The sequence below is a fragment of the Plasmodium malariae genome (genome assembly GCF_900090045.1).
Source record: "Plasmodium malariae genome assembly, chromosome: 14".
NCBI lineage: Eukaryota > Apicomplexa > Aconoidasida > Haemosporida > Plasmodiidae > Plasmodium > Plasmodium malariae.
In genome coordinates, this window is record NC_041788.1 from 1347544 (window position 1) to 1375189 (window position 27646).

The following is a 27646-nucleotide window of genomic DNA, read 5'->3' on the forward strand; positions in this document are numbered from 1 at the left end:
TTATACTACACACTTATATATATATATTATATTTTTTATGCTATATTTAATATTCGCAAAAATATAATCTTATAAATCTACTTATAACGTTAATATATGTTTATTTACAAACATCTACAGTGTACGTTTGTGCAAAAATAATACATACTATAACATCACTAGAAAAACAAGCACACAAACTAGTATGTTTTAGGTTCTTTTATTTTTCTTTAATGTGTGCTATATAAAATTATTTTGTCTGTTTTATTTTGATTTAATTTACTTTTCTGTTTTTTCTGTTTTTTCTGTTTTTTGTCTTTTTTTTCATGATCATTATGAAATCGTTTAAAAAAAATAGGAACCTTCTCAATAGCTCTAAATTTAAAAGATGTGAACAAAAAACAGTGGATATGCAATTTCCTTTTTTTTTTTTTTCTCCTCCTTTAAATTGTAACATGATTGCCTATATGTACTTATATATATGTACAATTCTTTTTCTTTTAAATCCTTTTTTAATTTCAGATTAAACTTCATCTTCACAGATTAATACTGTTTTTCTTTCTAATATTATCCTTCTCCAACTTTTTAAATGTAAATGACATAATATTTTTTTTTTTTTTTTTTTCATTTTACCTTTAATTTTGATATATTTGAAACGTTTAATATATATTTTTATTTTATATATATATGTTATTTTATATAATACAAGGATTAAAAATTGAAGCGAAAAAAAGGTAATTTATAGTCTTAAAATGTGTTTTTTAAAATTTTATTATGGAATGTTTAAACAGAAAAGAATTTTAATATATAAATTTCGCATTTTATTTGTTTTTCTAAATGTACTAATATCACGCAAGAATGCTTTACAAATTAAGTAAAAATAAGGGTACGGCATTTTTTACTCCATAAAATATATATAAAATTCCCCATTTTTGAATTATGTCAAGAAGTACGCTGTGATGGATATTTATATAATTTGCATTTATGGTTCAAACATTTAAACTATGAATTATAATTGAAACACGTTTCAAAGAAAAAGAACAAACAAAAAAACAACTTAATTTTAAGAAAAAGTATTACACTATTTTCAGCTCTTTTAGGAACAATAACTCATTAAATATTTTAATATATATTATCAGCAATTTAAGAATTCTAATGCAAAAAAAAAAAAAAATATATTCCTTTGATTGAATATACTCTTTATACATGTATCATATATTTATTCATAAATATAAATATATATATTTATACGTATATATATATGCACGTAAATTGAATGTTTTGACACATCACATGTAATTGTACGAATTTTTCGCCTCTACTTTTGAATTATACGTGAAAATTTTTTTGTTCAAAATTTCTTTAATGCTTATACTTAGAAAAAAATGGCACAGTAAATAAATTTTTTACGAAATTTATTTTATGGCATTTTTATTTTTAAAAGCATAAAAACTTCTATAATTTTTTTTTGTAATATGCAATTTTTAACATTTTTGCTTGTTATTTTTTCTTCTCCTTTATTATGTTTATAGTTTGTTAAATTATTCCATATTATACATATATATATTATATATGTATATATATTTTTTTTTTTTGCTCATATATTTATAAATGTACGTTTTAGACGAATCTTGAAATAAAACTGTATATAGTTTTTTTTTCTTATAAAACTGTATCATTGTGGTCTATCATAAACGTAGGTATATATTTTCTGAAATCCAAAAAAAGGTTCTCATATGGCTAAAAGGCATAAATTGAAGATTACTATTTTGCCTATTTTTTTTTTTATATTATTTACGGGGATTCACACTGTTTTCACAGCATTAAACAGGAATGATTGTTAGTTAAAATAGTTGAGTGCGCGACTACATATAAAAGCTTATTCCATTGCTTATGCATATATGTATATATATATATATATATATATGTACCTGTTTGTATGTATATACTTAGTAACATGGATATTTGCATTTACTCAAAGGTGAATCATTTTTACCATATGTGTAATGCTATTATGTATCACGATTAGAACCAATTCAAGGTTCATTCCATGGTTTATTTATCCATTTGTGTAATTATGCTTTTGTTCATTCATCTCAAGTCGTTTGTCAATTCGGTGGTTTATTCATTTACATGTGAAAGCATTTGAGCACTTACATCAATATTATTATTAATTTTTTTTTTTATTTGTCCCCATTGAAGGGTTAAAATTTTACACTAGCTGCGCAGGGTCAGGTCAGGTAAAATGGGAACTACTATGCGTTTTAACCATCTTGAACAGTATGTTTTTATTATTAAATATGAATTACAAAGAAAATATAAATAATTTAAATAACAAGAAGAATGAAACAAGTGACATAAATGATGATTTAATAAATGTAGACATGAATGAGTTTAGTAATAATGAGAAAGATGAGAGTAGCGATGAAAGTGAAAGAGAGAAAAAGTATAATAAATTAAGGATAAGATACTTATACAGTATAAGCAATTCAAGAGTTTGTTATTATAGTATGTGGATATTATGTTATTATTTAATATACTTTTTATGCTTTTTAAGTTTTTTATATGGAATAAGAATATTCAATAATAATTTAATTAATATATATACAATAAGAACATGTAAAATTGACAATTTAGAAAATTATATATTATCAGAAAATACATTTATCAGTTTGTACTGGGCAATTATTAATTTTAATGTATTTATGAGTAAATATACAGATTCCTTTTATATTTCGAATTACATAAAATTGAACATAGAATTTAGAACAGGGAAAAAGAAGTTGCTTTTTTTTTTAAATTATTTTTATCAAATATTGTTATTAAGTTATGCTATTTATAAAAATGTTTCGTTATATAATAAAGGACTATATAATTTGAATCAAATAGTATGTGCTCTTATATTTCTTTGTTTAATTTTATATACCATTTTAGAAATTACGTATGTATTAGAAATAAATAAACCATGTTATTATAGTGTAACCAAATTATCCTATAATTATGTTTGGGCCATAATTTATTTATTTGTTATTTTTATTTCTTCCGTTATCTTTTATATTTCTGTTTTTAGTTATTCTATAAAAGATAAATTTGTAAATTTCCAAATCATGTTATGGTTTTTTTTTATATCTTTAACCTACATAAAAAAAAATCAGTTATTTATTAAAGTTTGACATTTTTTCATTTTTTAATGTTTTGTACTTTTTTTTTATTTTTTAAGTGTTATTATGATAAACAAATTAAGGCAAAATAATAAAATGACAAAATAAAATCTTTTAAACACAAAAATAAGACAAAAATTGGGAAAAACGAAAAAAAAAATACACACAGACATATACCCACATGCACATAAATATACATGTTTGTAGTACTAAATATACACACTATCATAATGATAGTTAATTGAGAAACACAGTTGTATTTTACATTCCTCTTCGTAAAGTGTGCTCAAGTAATTTTGCATATTTGGTATATTCACACGTACATTTATGTATATGTATATATAAGGGTATATATAAGTATAGATGTATAAATGGATATATAGTTGAGCACATGCGTAAATTAAGTCATTCCTTTCCAAGAGGAATTGTGTATCCTTAAATAATATAAGAGAACTTAGCAAAATAGTTCTTTTTGAAATTGGTCATTATATTACTTAATAAAAATATAATTTTATAGTAATATAGAATAATTACAATGTCGCATTTCTAAATATTGAATTGTATTATTATTATGTATATATATATATATATATATATATATATATATATATGTGCATATACGCATGTACACTTGTAGGACATTAAAATACTACAAAAACGCAATTATTGCAAGATGGACTTGCCAAAGGTAGAGGCCGCGTTTTTAATTTATAATCTTGAATACTATGCGCTAATAAATCATGAAAAATTATATACTATTAAAGAACTAAATAAAAAAATTAACAAGTATGCACAGGTTATTTTAAGCAGTAATTATAAACATGTAAATAATTTTTCATACACAACTGAAATACTTCACTATTTTTACAAGATAACAGAATATTATTTTATGAAGTATTTCAATAGTACTATTATTGATTCCACCTTCTTTTTCAAATGCATTAATGACATAAAAAATAGATCATTTGATATTGTTCAAAATGATGAAATGAAAAAACAATTTAATTTAGATGAAAATAAAGGCACACAGAAAAGTGAAAACTTAACAGAAAATCTCGGAGAAAACCTGGAGAATAAAAAGGTAGGCAATTATTCTTTTAATTGCAAAGTTTTACATAGTTTTGTTGAAAATTTAAAAAGAATATGTAGTGAAAATAGGAAGCATGCTATTAATATAAACGAAATAAAAAGAAGAGAGGAGAAAAGAGAAAAAAGTAATAGTAGAAATAATATAAGCAACAACAACAATAATGGTATCAATAGTGAAACACACACTAGGAAAGCTAAAAAAACAAATGAAACAAAACATTCCGAAGAACATACTAAATTTCACAAAAGGTTTTATTACGAATTATGTGAAATTAACGGTAGCCATAATAATGAAAAAAATCGAATGATTTATATCACCAAAATTTTTCGCAAAATAATTAATAGAAAAAAAGTTAGACAGTTTATATGTGAAAATGAAAAAAGAGTAAAAAAGAATAATTTAAAATTCTTTTTAAACTTATCTTTGGGTATATTTATATATCTTTACATTTATAAATACATAAAAAAAAATTATAAAAAAATTGAGTTTTTTATATTTTTAAATAATCTGCAAAATATTAGAAAAATATATCTTAATAATATGCCTTACATTGAAAAGCGCCAGTTGTGTAACTTCATTAAATATATAAAGCTTCTGAATATTCAAATGTTTCAATATGTGTATATCTCATTTTTTGTGAATATATACAAATATGCTAACTTAATATATAATGTAACGCTTCTAACACTTTTTAATTATTTTAAGCACATATATGAAAACAACATAGAGAAAAAAAAGGGTTTGCAAAAGAATGAAAATCAAATAATAGACACAAATGATAATATGTGTAAAAGTTTTTTGAAAATAGATGATACAAAATGTAAGGAGATCAATAATGATAGTAAAAATTATGTAGAGGTAGATGAAAATTTTAGTAATAAAATTATTTTATCAAAAGAAAAAAATATACAAATAAAGGAAGAGCAAATAATGTCAAGCGAACGCGGAAAAGGTATTAATACAAACACATATGAATGCCTTAATAAAATTATTGACAACAATGATAGTATACTTTCAAGTGATCTGAATAAAAAAAAAGGGGAAAATGTGACAAGTGGAATTAATGAGAATACTTGTAACAAAATTGATGATAATACTTCACCTTCGAATGGGAAACAAAATCACAACTCCTTTTATTCCATAGAAAATAAAAGAGAACAAACAAATGAAATCATTTTTGATTGCTATATATACGTTTTTATACTTTTTACGTACATAAGAAAGACTAGAAATAGGATGAAATCCAAAATGATTAAAATACAAAATAACATTAAAAAAATGATTAGTATATTTGTTAAAATATATTATATAAACCAAAAAGAAAAAAAAGAAAAAGAAGAAGAAGTAGGAGTAGAAGAAGAAGAAGGAAAAGTTGAAGAAGAAGTAGGAGTAGAAGAAAAAGAAGGAAAAGTTGAAGAAGAAGAAGAAGCAGTAGAAGAAAGAAAAAAGTCATTAAGAAAATATATAGGGAACAAAAAACATGTTCGTACTAACTTCGATGAAAGTAGTTGTAAAGCTAGTCATAATATAGTCAATTCGTTGCCTTCTTTATACTTTAATTACATAGAATTAAGTAAATATTACAAAAGTTGTATAAAAATAAATTACGAAATTATGAATTTAGTCCATAAGTTCCATTTACTATTAAAACATTTTTATAAATACCTCCCTGTTTTAAATATAAATAAGGAGAATTGTATTATATATAATTACTATAATAAATGTTATATATATAATGAAAATATCAAAAAAAAAGAAGATACAGATAAAGTAATCCCAAGGAAAGACATATATGAAAAGAGAAAAAAGAAGGAAACAACTTTTAATATATTTAAAAATGTTACGGATTATGAATTAGATTTTTTTTATTTTAATGAAAAGGAACATGATGAAAAAGAAATAATACACGACTTAGTACAAAATAATGAAGTAGAGCTTTTTGAACATGTATTTGAAGAAGGGGCTAAAAATGAATTCGCGAATTGTCAATCATCACAGAGTTGCACAGAACAACAGGACGCACAAGAGAGGGAAAATTCAGACAACGGCTTGAGTAGTGATGAAATGGAATATTCGAAAAAATTATTTTTATATTACCTTAACAACAATTTAGAGATGTGTTTAATCAATTTGGTAGATAAAGATGAATTTTCCTCCGCAAATGATGAAGCACAAAATGGTGGAAATACATTAACAACATCGTACACTAAAACTAAAAATTTGTCGTTTCTCAAAAGCACTTCTATTTTACAGTATTTGAATAATAATAAAAATACGTATAACAAAATAATTGAGATAATCCATCAATTTTATAACAATCCATCACATACCCTCAAAAATTGTATAAAAGATCTAAATATATATGATAAAAATATACTAGAAATATATGATGATAATATTTTTGATTTATATTATAAATTTAAAAATGAAGCTACATTTGAAACTGAAGAATCGATAAAAAATAAAAAGCTGTTGGAAGTAAAAATATTTTTAGATTATGAAAAATTACATACAAAAAGAACCGTTGAAACACAAACACCTATTTCTTTTTTTAAAAAAGATAAATTAATACAAATTGCAAAAGATGAAGAAGTTTCCACAATAGCAGAACGAAGTATTCAAACAAAAAAGATTACTAATCCAATTTTTTATCTAAAAGATATATACGATTAATGATTCTCTTTTTCATTTAAACGAAATAAGGTTTTTGAAAATATACGCTTCTTAACATTACGAATCTAACGTATTTCTTTGTAAAAATGATAATGAATTTTTTAACACAGTTTTATTCTATATTCATTTCAATACATTCTTTTATGTTCCTCGTTGTTTCGCCGTCTGTCTCGCTTTTTATTTTTTCATTCAAAATTCTTTAATCTTTATGTGTGTATAAATATCATACTAATGTTGATTTAAATAATATGATAATGTGAGCCTATATTTTTTATCTCCTTTTTTATCGTTTTTTTTTTTTTTTTTTCTATTTGTACCGCAACCCATTTTATTTTACATATTTTTTTAGCGTACATTTTTGTAAATTTATTACCGATCTATTTAATGTTTTTTTTTTTTTTTTTGTAATTTCTTTAAGTTAGTTAATATATGCATCAATCAAAAATGAAAAAAATGGAAGCACACACACGCGCAAATATATGTACATATATATATATATATAGGTATGTATGAGTAAGAATCATGCCTTTTATATTTTGTTCCCTGCTTTAAACGTTATTACTTATTTTGATAGAATTTAATTTTTAGTTTCTTTCTTCTTTTTTTTTTATTACATCCCCTTTGTAATGAATACCGTGAAAATATGATATAAACAACTGTATAATGATACTACCCCTTTTAAAGGAAAGAAAAATGACTAATTTTGACTATTCGTTAAAATGATAAAAAATATACTTAAGAAAAGAAAATACTGTGATAGATTTCTACTACTAAATTCTCGGTGTATTCATAACAGTCATTTAAATAAAACTCTGAAGAACATATATAACGAAAAATTGAGAGATAAGTACCTGGATAATATATATAACAATGAAATTAATATTAACACTATAAATAAAAATATTAAACACAAGAAGATTGACTATTTGAGGCAGTTAATATACGAAGAAGTAAATGGCGATGAGTATCTTTTAAGTGAAAATATTTTGGAAGAAATAAAAAAAAATAAAAATAAATATGGGCACAGCGATGGTAACAGCATTGACAATGATCATAACAGTAACAGGTACAGTGACATCATCAATAGGAACAGCAGTAGTGGTGCAAGTTACTGGAACAATGATAATGAAGCAAAGGATGAGGGGGAAAAAAGTCGAAAAAACCACCCTATCGAACAAGGAAAGGAAGAAATGAGTGAATCAAAATATAAACAGGCAATTAGAATATATAATTTGTTGAAGTTAAATGACAAAGCTAGTATTTTCGATGAAGATGTATTTATGAATATAGATAGTAAAATAAATCATGATATTTATGAATTTGCTCAAAAGAACCTTATAAATTATCCGTACGAAAACATAGATTCCCCATCTAGAATTAGCAAGAAAAACGATATAGATGTACAAACTGTATGTAATGATAAAACAGCTACGTCAGAAAGTTTAGAGTATAAAACGGAGGGAACTAGCGACAGTAGTATAAACAATGATCCAATTAACAATGATCCAATTAACAATGATCCAATTAACAATGATCCAATTAACAATGATCATACTTTTGATGAAAGCAATTTTATGAATATTACAAAAATGAACCTGCCTATATTCAATCCTTCAAGTTTTTGTCTAGCCATAGAATGCTTAACTAATTATATCTGTGATGATTTAATTATTTTATTTGGGGACTTGGTAGATAAGAAAAAGATACCAGAAAAAGGAGAAAATGATAGATTATATAAATTTATTAATTTATTATGTAATTTTTTTAGTTTAGAAAAAAAGCATTCAGACGTAGATAGATGGATGCTTGATGTGTATAAAAAGATAAAAAGTAAATTACCATCAAAACTCAGAAACATTAAAGATGAGTATATACAAAAATGGATAAAGGGACATTTAGAACGAGTTTTACTTAACGAAAAATATAAAAATGAAACCTTATATAAAGAAAAATATTATAATTTAGGAAATGATTTTGTATATGACAATTTGCCATTGAATAATACGAATGTTATGGATAACAAAATAAATTTTTCTACTAACAAATTAACTTACTATTTTAAAACAATTATTGAATTTTTACTAGAGAAAAAAATAGATAATGATTTAGAAGAACAATTAAAAATGATGTTTTTAAATCTAAAAAAAATAGGTTTACAGAATTGGTTAAAAATGGACGTAAAAGACTTTGAAAAATATCTGTTAAGAAATAAAAATAATAATTTTTTAGAAATATCAGAAAACGATAAGTATGTATCCTATTTAATGCTAAAGTGTGCAAGTCGCAATATTACAGACTTTTTCTTTTATGAAGAATTTTCTCCATTTTATCTTTTTCAAGAAAAACCAAAAAACTCTATTGAAGAAAAAATAAATAGTTTACAAGAAAACAAACATATATCAGATGATGAATTAAAAAAAATGATTTATACGAATCAGTCTGCAATAACTATAACAGGTAGCAATAACATCAATGACGATGAATATAACGATATGGACATTGACCTATTCTTAGAAAAGGAAAAGAAATATAACATGAACAGATCATTAATTACTTACAACTTTGATGAAAATACCAATTCATATAACTACAAATACAAACAAATTCCAAATACTATATATGATCAAAATACTAATAAATATATAAGAGAAAAAGAAACAATTGATCCAATGCTGAAATTAAATGAAATGAGGTCTTCCATATTGGAAGTTAAAAGGATGATGAGCATGACTAAAGGTTAAGATTTCTCTATGCATTCCGAATGCATACATATATATAAGTATATATAGAAACATACATTCACATATACCTACCAATGGAATGTATCTATTATATTAATAAAAAAAAAATTTCTTTTAATTTCTTTTAATTTCTTTTAATTTTTTTTTTTTTTTTTTCCTTGTGCACATGGTAAAACTCTCTTAGTTTTAGAATAATAAGCTATACTGTACGTAATTTTCTATGCACTGTTGTTCCTTAAAACATATAGTAATCTCGAACTATTTCTTTTCACTAATTATAATTTTTGCAGACGGAAGGGTGTATTATATAAGAATAATCATAATTATAGGTAACGGAAAGGGGGTATATGGCTATGGGGTAGGTTTTGGAAAAAATATTAAAGAAGCTAGGAACAGTGCTTTATTGAATTCTATTAGCAATATAGATTTTATAGATTACAATTATAAAAATTGTATTTTAAATTTTCCAGTTAGTGGACAAGAATATTCTTCACATGTTAAAATAATACCTCGACCCTTGGGAAAAGGATTAAAGATGAATAGAAAATATTTACCGTTAGGATATATATTAGGATTAGACAATGTTAAAATTTCTTTCAGTGGTAGTAACAAATGGATGAGTAGAATAAAAGCATTAAAAAGATGTTTAAACAAAATTGTATCTATTAAAACATTATGCAAAATGACAGGAAAAAAGTATGTTTGTCATTTTGCACCACATTATTGTACCAGTCATTGGCCTGATTACTGGTTTAAAAATATTTTAAAAGAATACCAATATAAAATTCAAAGAATTCAGAAAAAAAGAAGTATGGTATGCAGAAAGAATTTTAGATCTAATATTTCAAAAATTCCTGAAGAAGTTAGACCAGACTTTACTCCTTATACCTGGAAGACACCAATACAAAAATATGTCGAATTGCAGAAGTTGAAGAGGTACATAGATAATAACATTTTCCGTACCAACGTTTTCTAAAAATAAGTACACACAAATATGTATATAAATATATATATATATATGTACGTACAAGTACAAACCGCAACATGACTATTTTGCTTGTTTGAATATAAATAATTTCTTAAAAGGAAAAAATGGCGCTAATATGATTTGCATATAAGGCATTTATACTTTTTTGTATTTCTTTATATTCCAAAAGGAATCTTTCACGTAAATATAAATTTTCCATTACAATATCATTCGTTCCAATTTTGTTTTTTTATAATACTATACATTCATTTTATTTTTATACGTATAAATTTTTTTATTTTTTTTTTATATAATTTTTTGATAAGAAAATTTTCATAAACAAAAAAAAAAAAAAAAAACATATATACACAAAAATATGTATGCATAAATGTATATACGCCTGTTCATATATATATATATATATTGATTTATGTAAGCATTTATTTTTTGTTTTTTTTTTTTTACAAATTAGAACATTTTTAAATATGAAAAAATAAAAGTGATAAAATTTTACAACATTTAATTCAAAAAACAAATTACAACAAAGCGTAACAAGAAATGATCATTATATGTTATTTTTTTTTTTCCATTTTTGTCTTTTTTTCTTATAATAAACATCTCAGTGTTCTTTATTAATTATTAATTGTTTTTCCTCGAATATCTTTGGAGTTCCAATATTAAATAAAAGGTTAAATCCAATGAATAGGAAGAAAAATATTAAAAAAACAACCATCAACTGGGATAAAATACTCTGGGAAAGGAAAGAAAATGGGGGATCATATGTGTTTTAATATATATGTATATATATGATACTTCTTTCTTTTTTCTTCTTTCTTCTATCTCTATTCTCCTTTAATTTAATATTTACCGGGTTGGTGTGGAAAACGTTTTTATTTTCTTTTGCATATTCAGGATTATCGAAAATTTCATTTTCTTTACAGGTGATTATATAAGTTATATAACTTGGGTGTTTCTTATAAATTTGGGGTATAATATCTATGATAAAAATAAATAAAATTTTCATTAAACATTAAATTATGGTGTACAAAAGAAATGTGATGTTTGTACATTAGTATTTATTTTTATCATCTTTTTCGAATGTATTTAACCTTCTTCACCGTTAACCGTGAAAACGTAGATAGAAAAATTGAATATCTACAAAACAAAAAAAAAAAAAAAAAATTGTATATAAAATTAATTTCGCTTAGATTCTGTTACGGAAAAATAAAAAAATTTCCCTTCATAATAATTCCACTTAATTTTTTTAATATACCAAATAATAAGAATTACAACCATTAAAAATTTATTAATTCAAGTATATATATAAATATATATGTATGTACATAAATGCATATAAAATTAAAATACATTTTAATATAGCTATGCCTTCTTATTATGTATTGATATTTCTTCCTTAAAAGATAACATAATAAAACTATTCAGTTACTGCATAAATGGTGTAAAAAAATATTATACATAATAAAAACTTACATCATCTGATTTAATATAGTTCTGGGTTCCTAATTCATCTGAAGAATGTAAAAGTTTAATTCATTAGTAAATGAAAAATAGGTTATATACCCACATATATATATATATATATATATATATATATTATTAAATTAAATGATATACCTAAATACTTAAGACTTCTTCCTTTAATTAAGTCCTTAACATAAGCACAAGTCCCAATTATGCTTACATTAGAGTTCTATAAATCCAATATTAACAACATAGAGAATTATAAAACCATATACGTATATATGTATATATACTTATGCATGTCTGTTTGGAAGTGTGTGTATGCTTCTATATATATATATATACATTTTTATGAATGCAAGCATATCAACACATGCGATTTAGTGTATTACTTTTAAAATTTTGGAGTATGTTCCCTTTATATCACTGTTACTGGTCTGTACAAAAATATGAAATATATATTGAAATACTTTAAAAAAAAATTTGAAGCTTTTAGTTATCCCTTACTTTTGTGTCTAAAAATATGATAAAGGATTTCTAAAACAGAAAAAAGGGGAAAAATAAATGAAAAAAAAAAAGGTATATATAAATGAATGCATATATATATATATGCATAAACACACATAAAGTTATATATGTATAACATCACAAAAAGGTTCTCATAAAGATGTATTTACTTCAGACAGGTTCAAAACTGTATCTTTATCAAAATTTTGGATAACTTCATCAGAACTATTAAAAAAATAAAAAATAAATACATGGATGTAAACGTATGTATGTATGCACCTATGCATTTATTTAATTATAAAAAAATAACAAATTCACAACTTTGTAAAGCGATTTATGCATTTGTTAACAGTGTTTATTTTATGTATTAAAAATGTTATACATCAATGCATACGAGGAAAGAAAAGAAATAATTTTTAATTATGCTTACTCTACTATTATGGTATCACACTGGACATAATATATCAAGTAACAAAAGAATGTTAAAAAAAGGAAAAAAATTCTAAGCATCTTTTAAGAAATTAAAAAATACGAAGCTGTTATGGTTTTAAGAAAAATATCTTTAATTTTATTTAAAAGGACATAATTAAAAGAATCCAAGTTCACTTTTAAAATAAAGTTTTTCAATTTGATAAAATTGAATTTTAATTATTTCAAGGAACCAATGCATATATATATACCATTAAAAAAAATAAGGTACAAAAAAATTTACGCATGTAATATATAAATTCAGGCTTCTATCTACTAATTTGTGTTATACTTTTTTATTTGAATTGTTTATTTTCTTAGTTTTTGCTCTTTTTTTTTTTTTTTTTTTTTTATTATGTTATACATTTGTATATTTTAAATATTATGTATATATATTTTTTTTTTTTTGTGTGTGCATTAATACATCAATAGAGCAATTATTTCATATTTTTTCATATGGGAGAAAAAAAATGTTAAACACCTTCACTTTATTTTTTTGTATTGGAACATTTAGAACTAAATTTTTGAAAATGCTAAATAGTATTTTATCAAAAAAATTATGAAAACAATTTTTTTTTTTTTAGGGATATTTGTTAACAGGACAATTGTAACAAAAAAAAAAGTTTAACTTGAAAAAAATTTGAGGTTTACATATATATATTATATATATATATATATACATATACATCAAAAGTTAAAAAACAGCACCTTAAGTTTCAAGTAATGCATAAAAATTGCGCACTGAAGATGTATATGATTAAATGAAAAAAAGGAAAACATTAAATAAAGATAGTTACATTATATATATATATACGCTGGAAATATTTAAGCTTTTGTCATAAGTTAAAAAAAAAAAAAAAAAAATTTGTGAAAATGTATAAGAACGGCCATATTCCATATTCAATTTTTAAATTCTTTTATTCCTTTTTTAATAACCTGAAAATATTTCAAATGTATATATGTATACATATTGACCATATGAAAAAAAAAAAAAAAAAAAAAAGATTAATATGGGTTCCATAATTTATGCATAGCCATACGTGCAAACAAAAAATGAAAAAGTATAAAATTATCAAATAAGCAAATAATGGGGTAACCATATGAACAAATAAATTAATATAAATAAATATGTACATAATTACATATGAAACACAATGTTGCAAATCTCTGTCGTATTCCCATTTAATCAGGACACATTTTGAATGTGATTAAAATAAATATATTATACAAAACAAAGCAGTTGCATATAAAATGGAATTTTTTTTTTTTATAATTACCGATGAGAGCAGACAGTCAAAGTTCTTTGAAGGGGTAAACATTTTATATTCATCTAAATGTATAATGTTTTTGTTTTCTAAATTTTTTAATTCATTTATTGGATCGCACATATGTATGTATTCCAGTTCCTTTTTATTATGAATATAGTGTTTCTTACTATTCTTACTATTATTTTCTTGATCAATATAATTTAATATTCTGTGCATGGTTTGACTGTCTATATCCTTGATATCAATTATTCCTGTTTTAATGAATGGTTTTAAAATTCTGCTAAATTTTTTTACCCATCCATTACCATCAATTTCACCGTTTGCTGTAATTAGTAATAAATGTCGTTCACTTTCAGTTCTTAATTGATCAGTTAAGTAAAAAAAGCTAGTTAGTACACGTACTTTTAGGGAACTAGACATATATAGAAATCTTTCAGATATATATTTTATCAATTTTTTACTTAATAATTTTGATGCTTGAGAAGAAGACCAATTATTTTTTATACACTCTAAATATTTAATATACTTATCACTTATTTCATTATTTTCTCGTTCATTTTTTAAATTCTTTCCTTTTGTACCGCTTTTTCCTTCATTATTCATGTGACTGTTATTGTAGTCTTTTTTCATATGACACTTGTTCTCACAGTCGTCATCACTTATCTTCGTATCAGTATGTTTATTCTTGTCCATAGATTTCAGAGTTCCTCCTGCGCTCATTTATCACAACTTTTCTTTAGAATACTGCAAATACACATGCGTACATATATGAGTATATATATATATATATATATAAATTTTAAAATTTGGAAATGCTAATTTTTTTCATATAACATACTCTTCACAAATTTTAGCTTATTGGTAAAATACAAAAAAAAAAATGTTTTTGTCCATCCCATTTTTTTGCACTTTTGCTATTCTCTTCTTATTGTGCTTTTACTTTTTCCCTTTTTGTTTCTATTTTATCTTTAAAAATAAAAGCTTAATTTTCTTTTCTTTTTTTTTTTTTATAAGTACATACAAATTTTACTTCCTTTTAACAACTTAAATATTTTAGAAAATGTAATACAGTAAATAAAAGTTTAATATATAGAAATTTTTTTCATAGGAAAAAAAAAATATATAATTTTTTAGATTGGGTATAATACTTTAGTGATGGCACATTCCTATATGTTTACCTTAAATTGTACAATTTAAAAAAAAATAAATTCCATGAATAAATATAAAAAGTTTTAAATTAAAATAAACACTGAAATATAATAGTGAAATAAAATAATGAAATAAAACAGTTAAATAAAATAGTGAAATAAAATATTGACATAAAATAATGAAAAAATAGGTAATATAATGACAAGAAATATATATTTTTTTAAAAAGGCTAGTTACTGCAGTAACTAATTTTAAACATGATACATAATTTAAGCAATAGAATATATCTAACGAAATCGCATACTATATGGTGTGTATTACCTCAGCTTCACATGAAAAAAAAAAAAAAGACATTCATGTGAATAAAAAATTTAGTAAATAATAATTATATTAATACGCAGAATTTAAAATTTGAAATATTATTATGATAAAAAAAATTAATATTTTCATGTTTTTGCCTTACTCTTATATAAGCTTTAGCTTTGGGCTTTAATTTTTAAATGCTTTTATAATAATAAAAAAATAGTCATAGAAGCTCGGGGTTATTTGATCATATATAAAACTTAACTATGTAATATATGAGAAACTACTTTTATTTGAAACTTCGTATAGTTCGTACAAATGTAGAATAAAAAATTTATATTGTTTTTGGAAAAATATTTCAAATAATAGAAAATATCATGAATGATTATAAATATACGTATTTACATGAAAATAAAAAGTCAACCAAAATTTAAAAACTTATTGAAGTGAATTATGAAATGAAAAAATATTACTACATAATCATGTAAAAAAACATTTAAAAAATATTAAATGTATTTTTTTACAGTTATAATTTTTGACAAAATTTTCGAAAAAAATTAAAGTAATTATTAAAGGCATTAAATACGTTATTATTTTCACTTGCATTGTTATTATATTATATAAATACACACATTGATTTAAATAAATATATATACATATATATATATAACTACTTTAACTTAACTACTTTAAAAAAGTGATAATAATTATATAAGAAATTATTAAGTTTAATAAGAGCGCAATTATGCATATATATAATAATATATGTAAAATATTATTAAATAATTTATAACTACTTGTTAATTAAAATCATCGTAACAAATTTTTGTCAAACGTGTTTGGAAAAAATTTTCAATTTTTCAATTTTCCCATTTTTTTACTTTTTTTTGCTTTTCTATTCTTCAAATTTTTGTTATTACGCAAAATTTAAACTAACATGTATTTGTGCACGCGTAATAATATACAGCGTTCTTTTTTTTTTTTTATGGCTTTCGTATAAACATAAATGATAAACCAATCACCCGATTAGGTGTGTATAATATTATAACAAGAATTGTTATTGCATTCTGGATTTATATAGTTCGTGTAGTTTTCTTGATAATTATCATCACGGTTATTACTGTTAAAATTATTTTCATTAAATGAAGCTTTTTTATATGGTAATTCTTCTTCATTAGAGCTGTTTATTCCATTGATATAATTCGTAGTACTTCCTAGGTAATTTTTGCTATTATCTTCGTTAAAAATAAAATTTTCACTTTTTCTTGTCGTTGTGTGGATATTCGTACAGTTATCACCAACAGGGGTGTACTTATTTTGATCGTGCAAAAATGGGTTGTTTAAGTAGTTATTCGTTATTTGCACATCATCTAAAATGTTCTTATTATTCATATAATAATCGCAGTACTGACTGTAAATTTGATTATGTTCTACATTTTCAACGATTGGTATGTTTTTATTGAACCATTGGTTAGAGATACCACTACTGCTACTGGTATTGCTACTGTTATTGCTACTGCTATTGCTGCTGTTATTGCTGCTGTTATTGCTACTGCTGTTGCTGCTGTTATTGCTGTTAATACCAACAATATCATTTTTACCAATTCTTTTTGACGAATTAGTACTGCACTTAATTTGAGAGTCTAAAAAATTTAAAGCATATTTATTCTCATATTTCACCGGACTGTATATATTATCACTGCAATATTCCTTCATAATTTTTTTTTCGCTAACAGCATCCTCATAATTCTTTAAGTAGTTATTCTGAATTACAATATCTTCATGAATGTTCGATTTATGTACTAAGTCATTATTACAGTCTAAATTGTTGGCAGATATAATATTACAATCCATATTGTAGTTAATATATTCATGGCAATATGTACATACAGTTATAAAATCATTTATTTTATATTTTCTTTCGTGCATACACACTTTTTCTTCACTATCTGAATTAAAATTATATGCAGAAATAATTTCATTTAAATCATTTTTGTCTTGACTAATTTCATTCAATTGTGATTTATATAAGGAGGACGAAAGTTCACTCTTTCCTTTTTCATTCATTTTTTGTATACATAATATATTTTCATATGTGTTATAATCATTACAAAAATTGTTATCTATACATGCTGAGTTGTCATTTTGAGTTTCCGCAAATGATAATAATAATTCCTTATAATTTTTCTTACTATCATCTATTTCATTATCTCCTTTTAAATAATTTTCCCCTTCTTCGCATATCCCTGTGTTGATATTGAAACATCGATTTTCATTTAAAACAGGGTCTTCCTTATTTGGGTTGTTACAAAAATTATTTGCAATCGTTTTTACATAATTATTAAAGGTTTTTTTTTCAATTGGAGTTGATTTATCCGATAATATATGATCGATGATATTTTTAAATTGGTTTGTAAAGTATTCAGACTCATCATTAAAATTACAAAGATTTAACAAGTTCTCGTTCTCGTAACATGTAATATTGTCACCAGTAATGCAGTTATTATTACTTACATTACCGCTATTATTACTTACATTGCCGCTATTATTGCTGATATTCATATTTATGTCTTCTTTATATGTAATATGCTCAAATTTTTTTACGCCTATATTTTCCGCAGTAGTGCTGTTACTAAATATTTTATTATCACCGCTAATACCAATACTTTCGCAATTATCAACATTTTTCAAATTTATATTTTCATTTAAATTATCTACATTTCGGTTCATTTCCATGTGGTACTTTCCCTTTGTACTTAGGTCATCCATAAAATTGTAGGTCATGTTAAAATAATCATTACTGCTTATATTGTCCATTAATCTTTTATTCATTATATCCTTGCTCATAAAACTTTTATCCCTTTCTTTTTTAATATTAATCGGATAGGTAGGCACATCATTTTTCTCCATAAGAGTTGAATTCAAAGTTTCATTTATTTTTTCATTATTAATATTCATATTATTATTTTTTAATTCATTTTTATCCATCTTGTTTTCTCCTATAATCACTTTAATATTATCATCATTGATCATGTTATTTTCTCCTGGGCTTTTTTCAATAAAATTATTATTTTTATTAAACGCATTTTTAACAATGTTATCATAAAATCTGTTTTCGTATAAATCATTTTGGTACAATGCATTTTTATACAAATCATTTTGATACAGTTCACTTGCATATATATCCCTTGTAAAATCTTCATATGAACATAAGTTGTTCTTATCATATATTTCATTTAGACACAGTTGATTTTGATAATACGCACTTACATTCACAGCATTATCATCCAATTTATTCTTACCCATTTGGTTTTTATCAATTGATAATTTTTCCAAAAAGGTTTCAAATAACGTATCATCATTTAAATTTTCTACAAGTGTATTTATATCATATTCACTTATGTGAATATTTAATTTCTTCAAATAATCCTGTAGAAATTTTTTCTTATCATAACCCAACTTATATGATAAAACAGATGCATCATCATCCTCATTATCAGTGAACTGATCAGGTAAAGAATTCGCAGATATGGTACTCATATTGTAACTTACTTCATAATTATTATTACTATTAATATGCTGAAAAGTGTTAATATTACTACCGTTATTACTGCCCATAATACTACCATTATTACTGCCGATAATACTGTCGTTATTACTTTCGTTATTACTGCCATTATTACTTCCGATAACACTTCCGATAATACTTCCATTATTACTGCCATTATTATTTCCAATTCTGTTGCTATTACTACTATTTACCACACTGTTATATGCATCATAAAGGTTTGCGTTTGCACTACTATCATTTGTGTAATTATCTTCATTAATATGCGAAAGAACGGGTTGGTTAAAATAATTTTCTTCAATATTATTATCACAATAATTATTATTAACATAGCAATTAAAATTATTATAAAATGCTTTACTTAGTTGTTTTCCTGTTTTATTTGCACCATTCGCACTATCTTTTATATTATAAAAATCATAGGATACACTTCTGTTAATAGGATATTGCGATAATTTTCCAATATTTCGATTTACACTACCCTGACGATTATTTATGCTATCTATAATAACACCACTATTTTCATCCAAAATATTATCATTTGATATTTCTTCATCTGTTTGATGAGTTTTATATCTTTGACCATTACTTGGTTCACTGTCCTCGTACATTAACGTATATGCAATTGAGCTAGAAGATGTGGTGGTGCCACCAGCAGCAACATTAGCGACTGCAAAACTTTCTGGATTACTCAGTTGTTCGCTAGAATATACATTATTATTTTTCTTTTGATTACTTTTGTTTTTTTCCAATACTGCCTGCTTCTTTTTCTGATTGTTATCATTCGACATTATATCAAAATTTATATCATCCCAATATGGATGGATGTTTCGTTCTATGTTTGTTTTATTATTTTCTTGTTTATATTCGTTAGATCCATAATGTCCAGCTCTTGTAACCATATTCTTCCGATTATTTATCATATTATTATATGGACTGTGAATACCACTCTCTTTTTCTGCATTACAGATATAATAATCCGCATTTTTTGTTGAACTACTTCCAAAAACATTATTTTTAAAATTCAAAAATCGCTTTAAGTTGTCCATACCTTGATTACATAAGTTTTCAATATTGCCATTATTGTTACTGTTACTATTACTGTTACTGTTACTGTTACTGTTGCTATTACATTTGTTGAAAATTGTTTCATCACAGACATTTTTTTTGTTCATATCACTTGCATCTTCTGCTTCTATACGGAGTAGCATATCACTCGATCTAGTATCAATGGCGCTGGAACTATTGTTATTATTATTATTATTCCCAATATTCTCATTATTATTGCAATTATTATTATTATTGTTATTATTGCAATTATTATTATTATTGTTATTGCCGTAATTATTACTACTGTTCATAAAAAGTTTCTTCTGGCTTAGCACACTGCTGTCAATTAATTCATTACCAATTTTGGAATCATTACGCTTCATTCGGACACTTGAATTGCTTTCGCCTTTTATACAGCCTTCCGCTTTATTATTAGTTAGCTCTTTTATAATTGTATCGTTATGGTTCATTATCATTTCACTCACTGAATAGGATTGGGGATCATTTTTATTATTACTATTGTCACCTCGTTGACTGTTTATATCGGATAATGATTCTTCTTCTTCTTCCCCTTCTTCTTCTTCTTCCCCTTCTTCCTCTTCTTCTTCTTCTTCTGATTTAATCTTTTTACGTGCATGAATATTATATTTCTTTTGTAATAAATCTGGATTTTTTACTAATCTAAGACATAATAATTTTTTGGACCATTCACTCCTAACCCATGTATTTCCTTCTTTAATTAATGTTTTCCATCCACATTCACATTTCATTTTAACTTTTGTGCCGTCATTATTTAACCACTGACTCATATACATTTTCTGTTGACAAGAATTGCAAATAATTAATGGTACAGGTTTTTTCCATCTTGGACTTCTAACCCAGTTATTGTTTTTCTTTAAATAATTTTTAAAACCACACTTACATAATAATTTAACTTTTGATCCAATATCATCAAGCCAAGTATGTACCCACATTTTTGAATGGCATTCATCACATAATATTTGAGGAGCTTTTCTTTGTTTAATATTACCTCTTCTTGACCAAAAGTAATTCGTTCGATCATAATTTCTACTTCCACAATCACATATCATTATAATTTTAGTTTTATCTTTATCAAGAAACCTATTCGTTATCAATAATTCTTTACATTTGGTACAAAATACATAAGGTGCTTTTGGTTTTTGTTCTTCATTTTCTTCATAATAACAATTTATTATTTGTTTCCATTCATCATCTTCTTTGATATATTTATAATAACCACATAAACAATAAAATGTTATCTTGCAATAATTTTCTACAACCACATTTTTCTCCACTAATTCTTTATACAAATTGATATCCAAATATTTTTCGCTTTTCATTTTTTCATATACATATGTCCCTGCTTCCAATTCAAGAGGTACACAATTTCCATGTCTTATATCCTCTGCTCTGTTTTTACATCTCTTACTGCTATTTTTTTTCTTTGTTATTATTGTTAACTCTTTACATTTTTCTTCCATATCCTTTTCTTTTAATTCATTATATGTGTCCATATCATTATTTCTTGCTTTTATGAGATCCATAAATTCATGTCTTTTACTTATTTGTATTTTATACGAATAGAGGCAACTAGAACATATCAAATTTTTTTTTTTTTTTTTAAAAAGAATTGCTAAATTATCATTAAATGTTTCATCTTCAATAGATGGCAAATTAATATCGTCAATAGGTGAGAGTGTATCAATCCCATTATATATTTCTTTGTTTCTTTTATAATAATCTTCTAAGCAAATTTTTATTCGTAACTTTTTTTCCAGTGTTGTTTCTCCTTTATTTTTCTGGGCTTTATATAATTTCACATTCCTCTTCTGTTTCCTTTTTGGTTTCAAATCCTTATCGCTTTTATTATGTTGATTTTCCGCACAATTATCATGTAATAACTTATTGTTTCCCTCTTCTATAGCACTACCACCGTTTGTATTTTCTACTGTGCTATTGTCTGAAGCACTACTTTTTACAGTACCACTATCCACAGTACTATATCCTACAGCACTATTACTCACAGTACTAGTCTCTGTAACAGCGTTTTTATTAGCCTCTGCTACGCTCGTACTTACATTCTTTTCTTTTTCTAAATCATCCTTTTTATTAAATCCTGCAGCATTATTTGTACCATTTGATACATTATTTTCCAAGTCATAAGATAATGGCTCATGCTTATATGTAGTCCTACTTAAGTCTACATTATTTTCATTAATCCACCTTCCTGCCATTTCTTGCTTAACGGACACCAGTTCGTTTCCTCTATTTAGTTCCTCTTCATCATTATGGTGAAATACCATCGCTTCACCATTTTTCTGCATAATATCTGAATTGCAGTAGTTCACATGAAAATTATTATTACTGTTACTAGTGCTATTATTAATCCTACTACTTTCACCGTTATTCCTATTTTTCTTCAAGGTATTATTGCCTTTATTTTTGCCTTTATTACTTCTTCCTTTTTTAACTGCCTCATTAATTGTTTCATCATCATATATATAATCATCATCTTTTCTACATTTTTCTTTTCTATCTCTTAATTTTCTTCTTGAGTTTAATCTTTTTCCTGCGGGTTCATTATTTACTTCATCTTTTATTTTGGTCTTTTCTTGAGAATTCTCGCTCAATTCATGACTAACAAATTCCTCAAGTGAACGGGAAGACTCCGTTATGCCATTATTAACTCCACTTATACTGCCACTACCTGCGCTAATATTATTATTATCATTGTTGGTATTAGTAACGTTGCTGTTTTCATTTTTCACACCGAACATACTTATATCCATACCACTGTTTAATTGAGAGCATGAAAATTCATTCTTTTTAAGTGTATCATTATAACCGGCACAAGATTCACTATTCATACGTTTACTAGGATTACAAGCATAACTATCTGTGGTACATTCACCTTGGTCTGAGTAAGTTTTTTCATTTTTTATAGGAACTACATTACTAGAATAAATATTACTAGCATAATTATTATCATTAATTGTACTAATATTATATATTCCTCCTGTATTTTTATTTAACGGCATAGTGCATTTGCCCGAACCATTACCAAACATGCTACCTACAGTACTAGTATTATTATTATTACTGTTACTATTTTCCACTTGATGGTTGTAATCTTCCTTTGAATTATTATTTGACCTATCATCATTACTTGTCCACTCATTTGATATATATTCATTTTTTGTAACATTTATTGTGCAATTTATATTTTTTTCTGCATCTAATATACCATCATTGTTCAAATACTGTGGGCAGTAATTAAGAGTATAATGTGTTTCATTTTTTTCATTGTTTTTGCTATAAGCACAATATGAATTAAAATCATTATTATTTATCACGTTAATGTAAGAATTACTGTTGTTGTTTTCCTCTTTGTTAGTTGAAATGGATGTATGCATGTCCTTGTTTTCCGTAATAATTCCTTTTGCACTTTGGTTACTATCAATATTATTGAAACATTCTTGATATATAAATGCATCATCACTCAAAAAATTTTGAACTCCCGTATTTTCGCTTTTATCCAAGGAAATGTTTTTCCAGTTTTCCTTCTCTTCAACTTTTACTCGGTCATATTTCACGATCGCCTTATTAGTATTATTATTATTACTATTATTACTAGAAGCAGTAGTAGTGGAAGTAGAAGCCGTAGCAGTATTATTCTCCATGCACGTTTGAGGATCATCATTTTCCGAGTTTATCAATCTTTTAAGCTTTCTTTTTCGCCTTAACGATTTTCTCATTTTTAAAATTTTCTTATTTTTTTTTTCAAAGTATAAAACAGTTTTATATAATTCATCACTCTCATTTATAGTAGTAAATTCTGATTTATTATTTAGAATCATTTTTCTAAATTCCTTTTTCTTTAGCTTCATTTCTTCTATTTCTGTGTCATACTCATCTATATTAGTAGTACTGCACTTCTTCCTGTTATTCTTTAAATTTAAAATATTCTTATAATCACCCTTTTCTTTATTCATGTTATTCGGTAAATGTATTCTCGATGATATACAGCGCTTTTTATTAGCTTTGCTATTCCTATAATGATCATTACTATTATTCTCTTTTTTCATAATCATATTATATTCCCCATTATTGCGCAAACCCTTACTATTACAGTTACTATTAGTACTACTATTACAGTTACTATTAGTACTACTATTACAGTTACTATTAGTACTACTATTACTATTACTACTACTATTAGCATTATTATTAGTATTAATATTTATATTTTCTTCATATTTACTTATATTGGCTATAGGTGGAGGTTTATTAGTACCATTTTCATTTTCACGATGTACGAAATTTTTGTTATAATAATTTGCAATATCATACGGTTTATTCGGATCACACAAATTTTCTATCATATTATTTTCTACAAAATTTACATTTTTTAAATCCAAAGATATATTATATGATTCATTTGAAAAATTATCTATATTATTACTTGTATTCTCACTATTTTTTACATTTTGCAAAGAATAAATATAATTACCTTTTAATCTATTTTTTATTTCCTCTAATGCTTGTTCTTCATATATATTATTACTATTTATGCTTTCCTCATTTAGTTCACCTTTTGGAATCATAAGTGTATTATAATTTGTGTGAACGAACACATTTTCTTTATTTAATGCTTTGCTTAAATTTTTTATCTTTTCCATCATATTAACATTCCTATTATTAATAATACTAGTATCATTATTACTACTACTATCATTATCATTATTATTATTACTACTATCATTATCATTATTATTATTACTACTATCATTATCATTATTATTATTATTATTATTATTATCACTACTAACATTATTATTATTATTATCACTACTATCATTATTATTATTTTTATCACTACTATCAATATTATTATAACTAACACCGTTATTATTATTACCACTAACATTATTATTGTTCCTACTATCATTATTATTGTTCCTACTATCATTATTATTGTTCCTACTATCATTATTATCAATATTAATATCATTATTAATCCTGTCACTTGGAATATAGTTCCTATTTTCTAAGTGTACAAGACTAAATCCTTTTATTTCATTTGTATAATTGTCCTCTTTAGTAGCATTTTCATTGCTAATCTTCTCTTGGTATAATATACTTCTATTTATATCTTTACTAAATAATGCATTATTCCCTAATTCGCTCCGTTTTAAAGAATACAAATCCTCATTACGTGATTTACTTTCTATTATATTGAAATATGAGCCTCCCGTGTAATCAACAAATTTATTATAATTGTTCACCCTGCCCATGTTGTTTACACTGTTCATACTGTTTATAAGATGCATGCCAACACTGTTATCCATTCCGCTACTGTTATTCATGTTAGTGCCAATAATAACGCCACTATTGTTATGAATATCATTCTGAATGTCCATGTTATTTGAATTTTTTGTATCCACCTCACTTTCATTACCATTGTTATATAGCACTGTTTTATTAAAGTAATTCATATCCAATAAAATGGAATCATTCATATGTTTTTCTTCTAAATGTTTTCCCAAAATATTTATGTGGTTCTCTTTACTGTCATTACTAAAATTATTTATTTCATTAATGTCTTTCTTTTCATTTATATTAATTAATTTATTTGGTTCACTTAATTCTTTTATATTGCTAAATTTATTTACATCCATTTTATTGGTGCTTACCTCATTTATTTTTCCCATTTCATAATTAATAGTATCGTCTTCTATGTTTACGTCATAATTCTGATTATTATTACCCGGCGTTAAATTGCTATTCTTAACATCTTCCTTTCTATTGTCTATATTCAATATATAATTATTCAAAACATTTTCATTTATTTCGCTTCTGTTATAATAACGCATAATTTCATATTTTATTATATCCTTTTCATCTAAACGTTTACTATTACATGTATACTGAGAAATGTTATCGTTTTGTTTTTCAATTACTATGTTATTGCTTAAATTATACGATATATTCCTATTTTCATCATTTACGGAAACATGATTATTACTGTGATTGTTACTAATACTCATACACATACTAGTACTATTCATATTTCTGTTATTGTTGTTGTCACTGTTACTGCTACTGCTACTATTATTATTAATAAAATTATAATGGATGTTCCTTTCTGTGTACTCTATATCGTTCCCCAGTACATCGGCATTATTATTATTGTTATTACCTCTATTATTACTATTATTCGCCTCTTCATAAGTTACACAACTGGACACATTAATCAGATTATCATCATTATCTTCCAATTTTATTGTTCTCTTACTGTCACTTACATCAGAATATTCCGTATTTTGCACATTTGGATAATTATACTTCAGACTTCCATTTATTTCCTTTGATAAATTGTAATTTGTTAGGTTGTTCTTATCTTTTAATTCAGGAAGTTGACGTAAATGCATATTCGTATCATCAGCTATATTTGAATTTTTAGAATTTTCTACTGGTAATTCTTCGATATCATTATAGTCTACTTTAATGGGTATATTAATATCACCTGTGTTACATTCATCTTTTAGTTCTAATTTCTCAAAAGTTCTGTTTAATTTTAATATACAATTTTTGCCATTTAATATTTCGCTATTATTATTACAAGCATCCGACAAGTCTGAATTAGAATTATAAGTTATATAATTATTTTCTAATACATCTATTCTATTATTATATATTTTACTTTTATTATTTGTCTTAAAATTTAATTTTGAGCCTTCAAAATTTTTTCTAAGTAAAGAATACACATTTATTTCCTTTTCTCCTGTATCCATAGCTTTATATATTTATTAATTTTTTTTTTTTTTTTCTTCAGATCTTAGTATTCCTTAGATCACTTCTATGTGTTGATCTGGTCGAAAAAAAAAACTTATGAGAATTCAAACTTATTGTATTGTGTATTTTGTATTTCCCCCTATTATTATTATTATTATTATTATTATTATTATTATTATTATTATTATTATTATTATTATTATTATTATTATTATTATTATTATTATTATTATTATTATTATTATTATTATTATTATTATTATTATTATTAATTATTATTATTATTATGGTGTTTACTGGTTTTCCCCTTATTGGTTTTTTCTTCTGGTTTGTTCTTTTTACTTCTTAAAAGTAAATATATTTTTTTTCTTCTCCTTTGTATTGCTCAGTACTTTTCTTTTCTTTCTCATAAATTTTATATCAA

At 24.3% G+C, this 27646-nt stretch overlaps 6 protein-coding genes across 6 annotated transcripts; 3 read left to right on the plus strand and 3 right to left on the minus strand.

Annotated features, from left to right (window-relative positions):
• Window positions 1-1715: 1715 nt before the first annotated feature.
• On the plus strand, window positions 1716-3152 carry SR25 (serpentine receptor, putative; the record flags this gene model as incomplete). The annotated part of the gene is made up of 2 exons (XM_029007947.1): window positions 1716-1818; window positions 2182-3152. 2 exons carry the CDS (start codon window positions 1716-1718, stop codon window positions 3150-3152), a joined length of 1074 nt encoding a protein of 357 aa, XP_028864285.1.
• A 661-nt stretch (window positions 3153-3813) lies between these two features.
• Window positions 3814-6903, plus strand: PmUG01_14038500 (conserved Plasmodium protein, unknown function; the record flags this gene model as incomplete). Its single annotated transcript, XM_029007948.1, has 1 exon — window positions 3814-6903. The coding sequence occupies one exon, from the start codon at window positions 3814-3816 to the stop codon at window positions 6901-6903; it is 3090 nt and encodes a 1029-aa protein (XP_028864286.1).
• A 719-nt stretch (window positions 6904-7622) lies between these two features.
• PmUG01_14038600 (mitochondrial ribosomal protein S5 precursor, putative) lies at window positions 7623-10620 on the plus strand (the record flags this gene model as incomplete). Its single annotated transcript, XM_029007949.1, has 2 exons — window positions 7623-9639; window positions 9935-10620. The coding sequence occupies 2 exons, from the start codon at window positions 7623-7625 to the stop codon at window positions 10618-10620; spliced, it is 2703 nt and encodes a 900-aa protein (XP_028864287.1).
• Window positions 10621-11230: 610 nt separating this feature from the next.
• PmUG01_14038700 (conserved Plasmodium protein, unknown function) lies at window positions 11231-13110 on the minus strand (the record flags this gene model as incomplete). The annotated part of the gene is made up of 9 exons (XM_029007950.1): window positions 11231-11362; window positions 11480-11607; window positions 11721-11766; window positions 12103-12140; window positions 12247-12322; window positions 12486-12530; window positions 12601-12630; window positions 12771-12825; window positions 13031-13110. The coding sequence occupies 9 exons, from the start codon at window positions 13108-13110 to the stop codon at window positions 11231-11233; spliced, it is 630 nt and encodes a 209-aa protein (XP_028864288.1).
• An 858-nt stretch (window positions 13111-13968) lies between these two features.
• On the minus strand, window positions 13969-15056 carry NELFA (negative elongation factor A, putative; the record flags this gene model as incomplete). The annotated part of the gene is made up of 2 exons (XM_029007951.1): window positions 13969-14004; window positions 14346-15056. 2 exons carry the CDS (start codon window positions 15054-15056, stop codon window positions 13969-13971), a joined length of 747 nt encoding a protein of 248 aa, XP_028864289.1.
• Window positions 15057-16814: 1758 nt separating this feature from the next.
• PmUG01_14038900 (conserved Plasmodium protein, unknown function) lies at window positions 16815-27221 on the minus strand (the record flags this gene model as incomplete). Its single annotated transcript, XM_029007952.1, has 1 exon — window positions 16815-27221. The coding sequence occupies one exon, from the start codon at window positions 27219-27221 to the stop codon at window positions 16815-16817; it is 10407 nt and encodes a 3468-aa protein (XP_028864290.1).
• Between the last annotated feature and the right edge of the window lie 425 nt (window positions 27222-27646).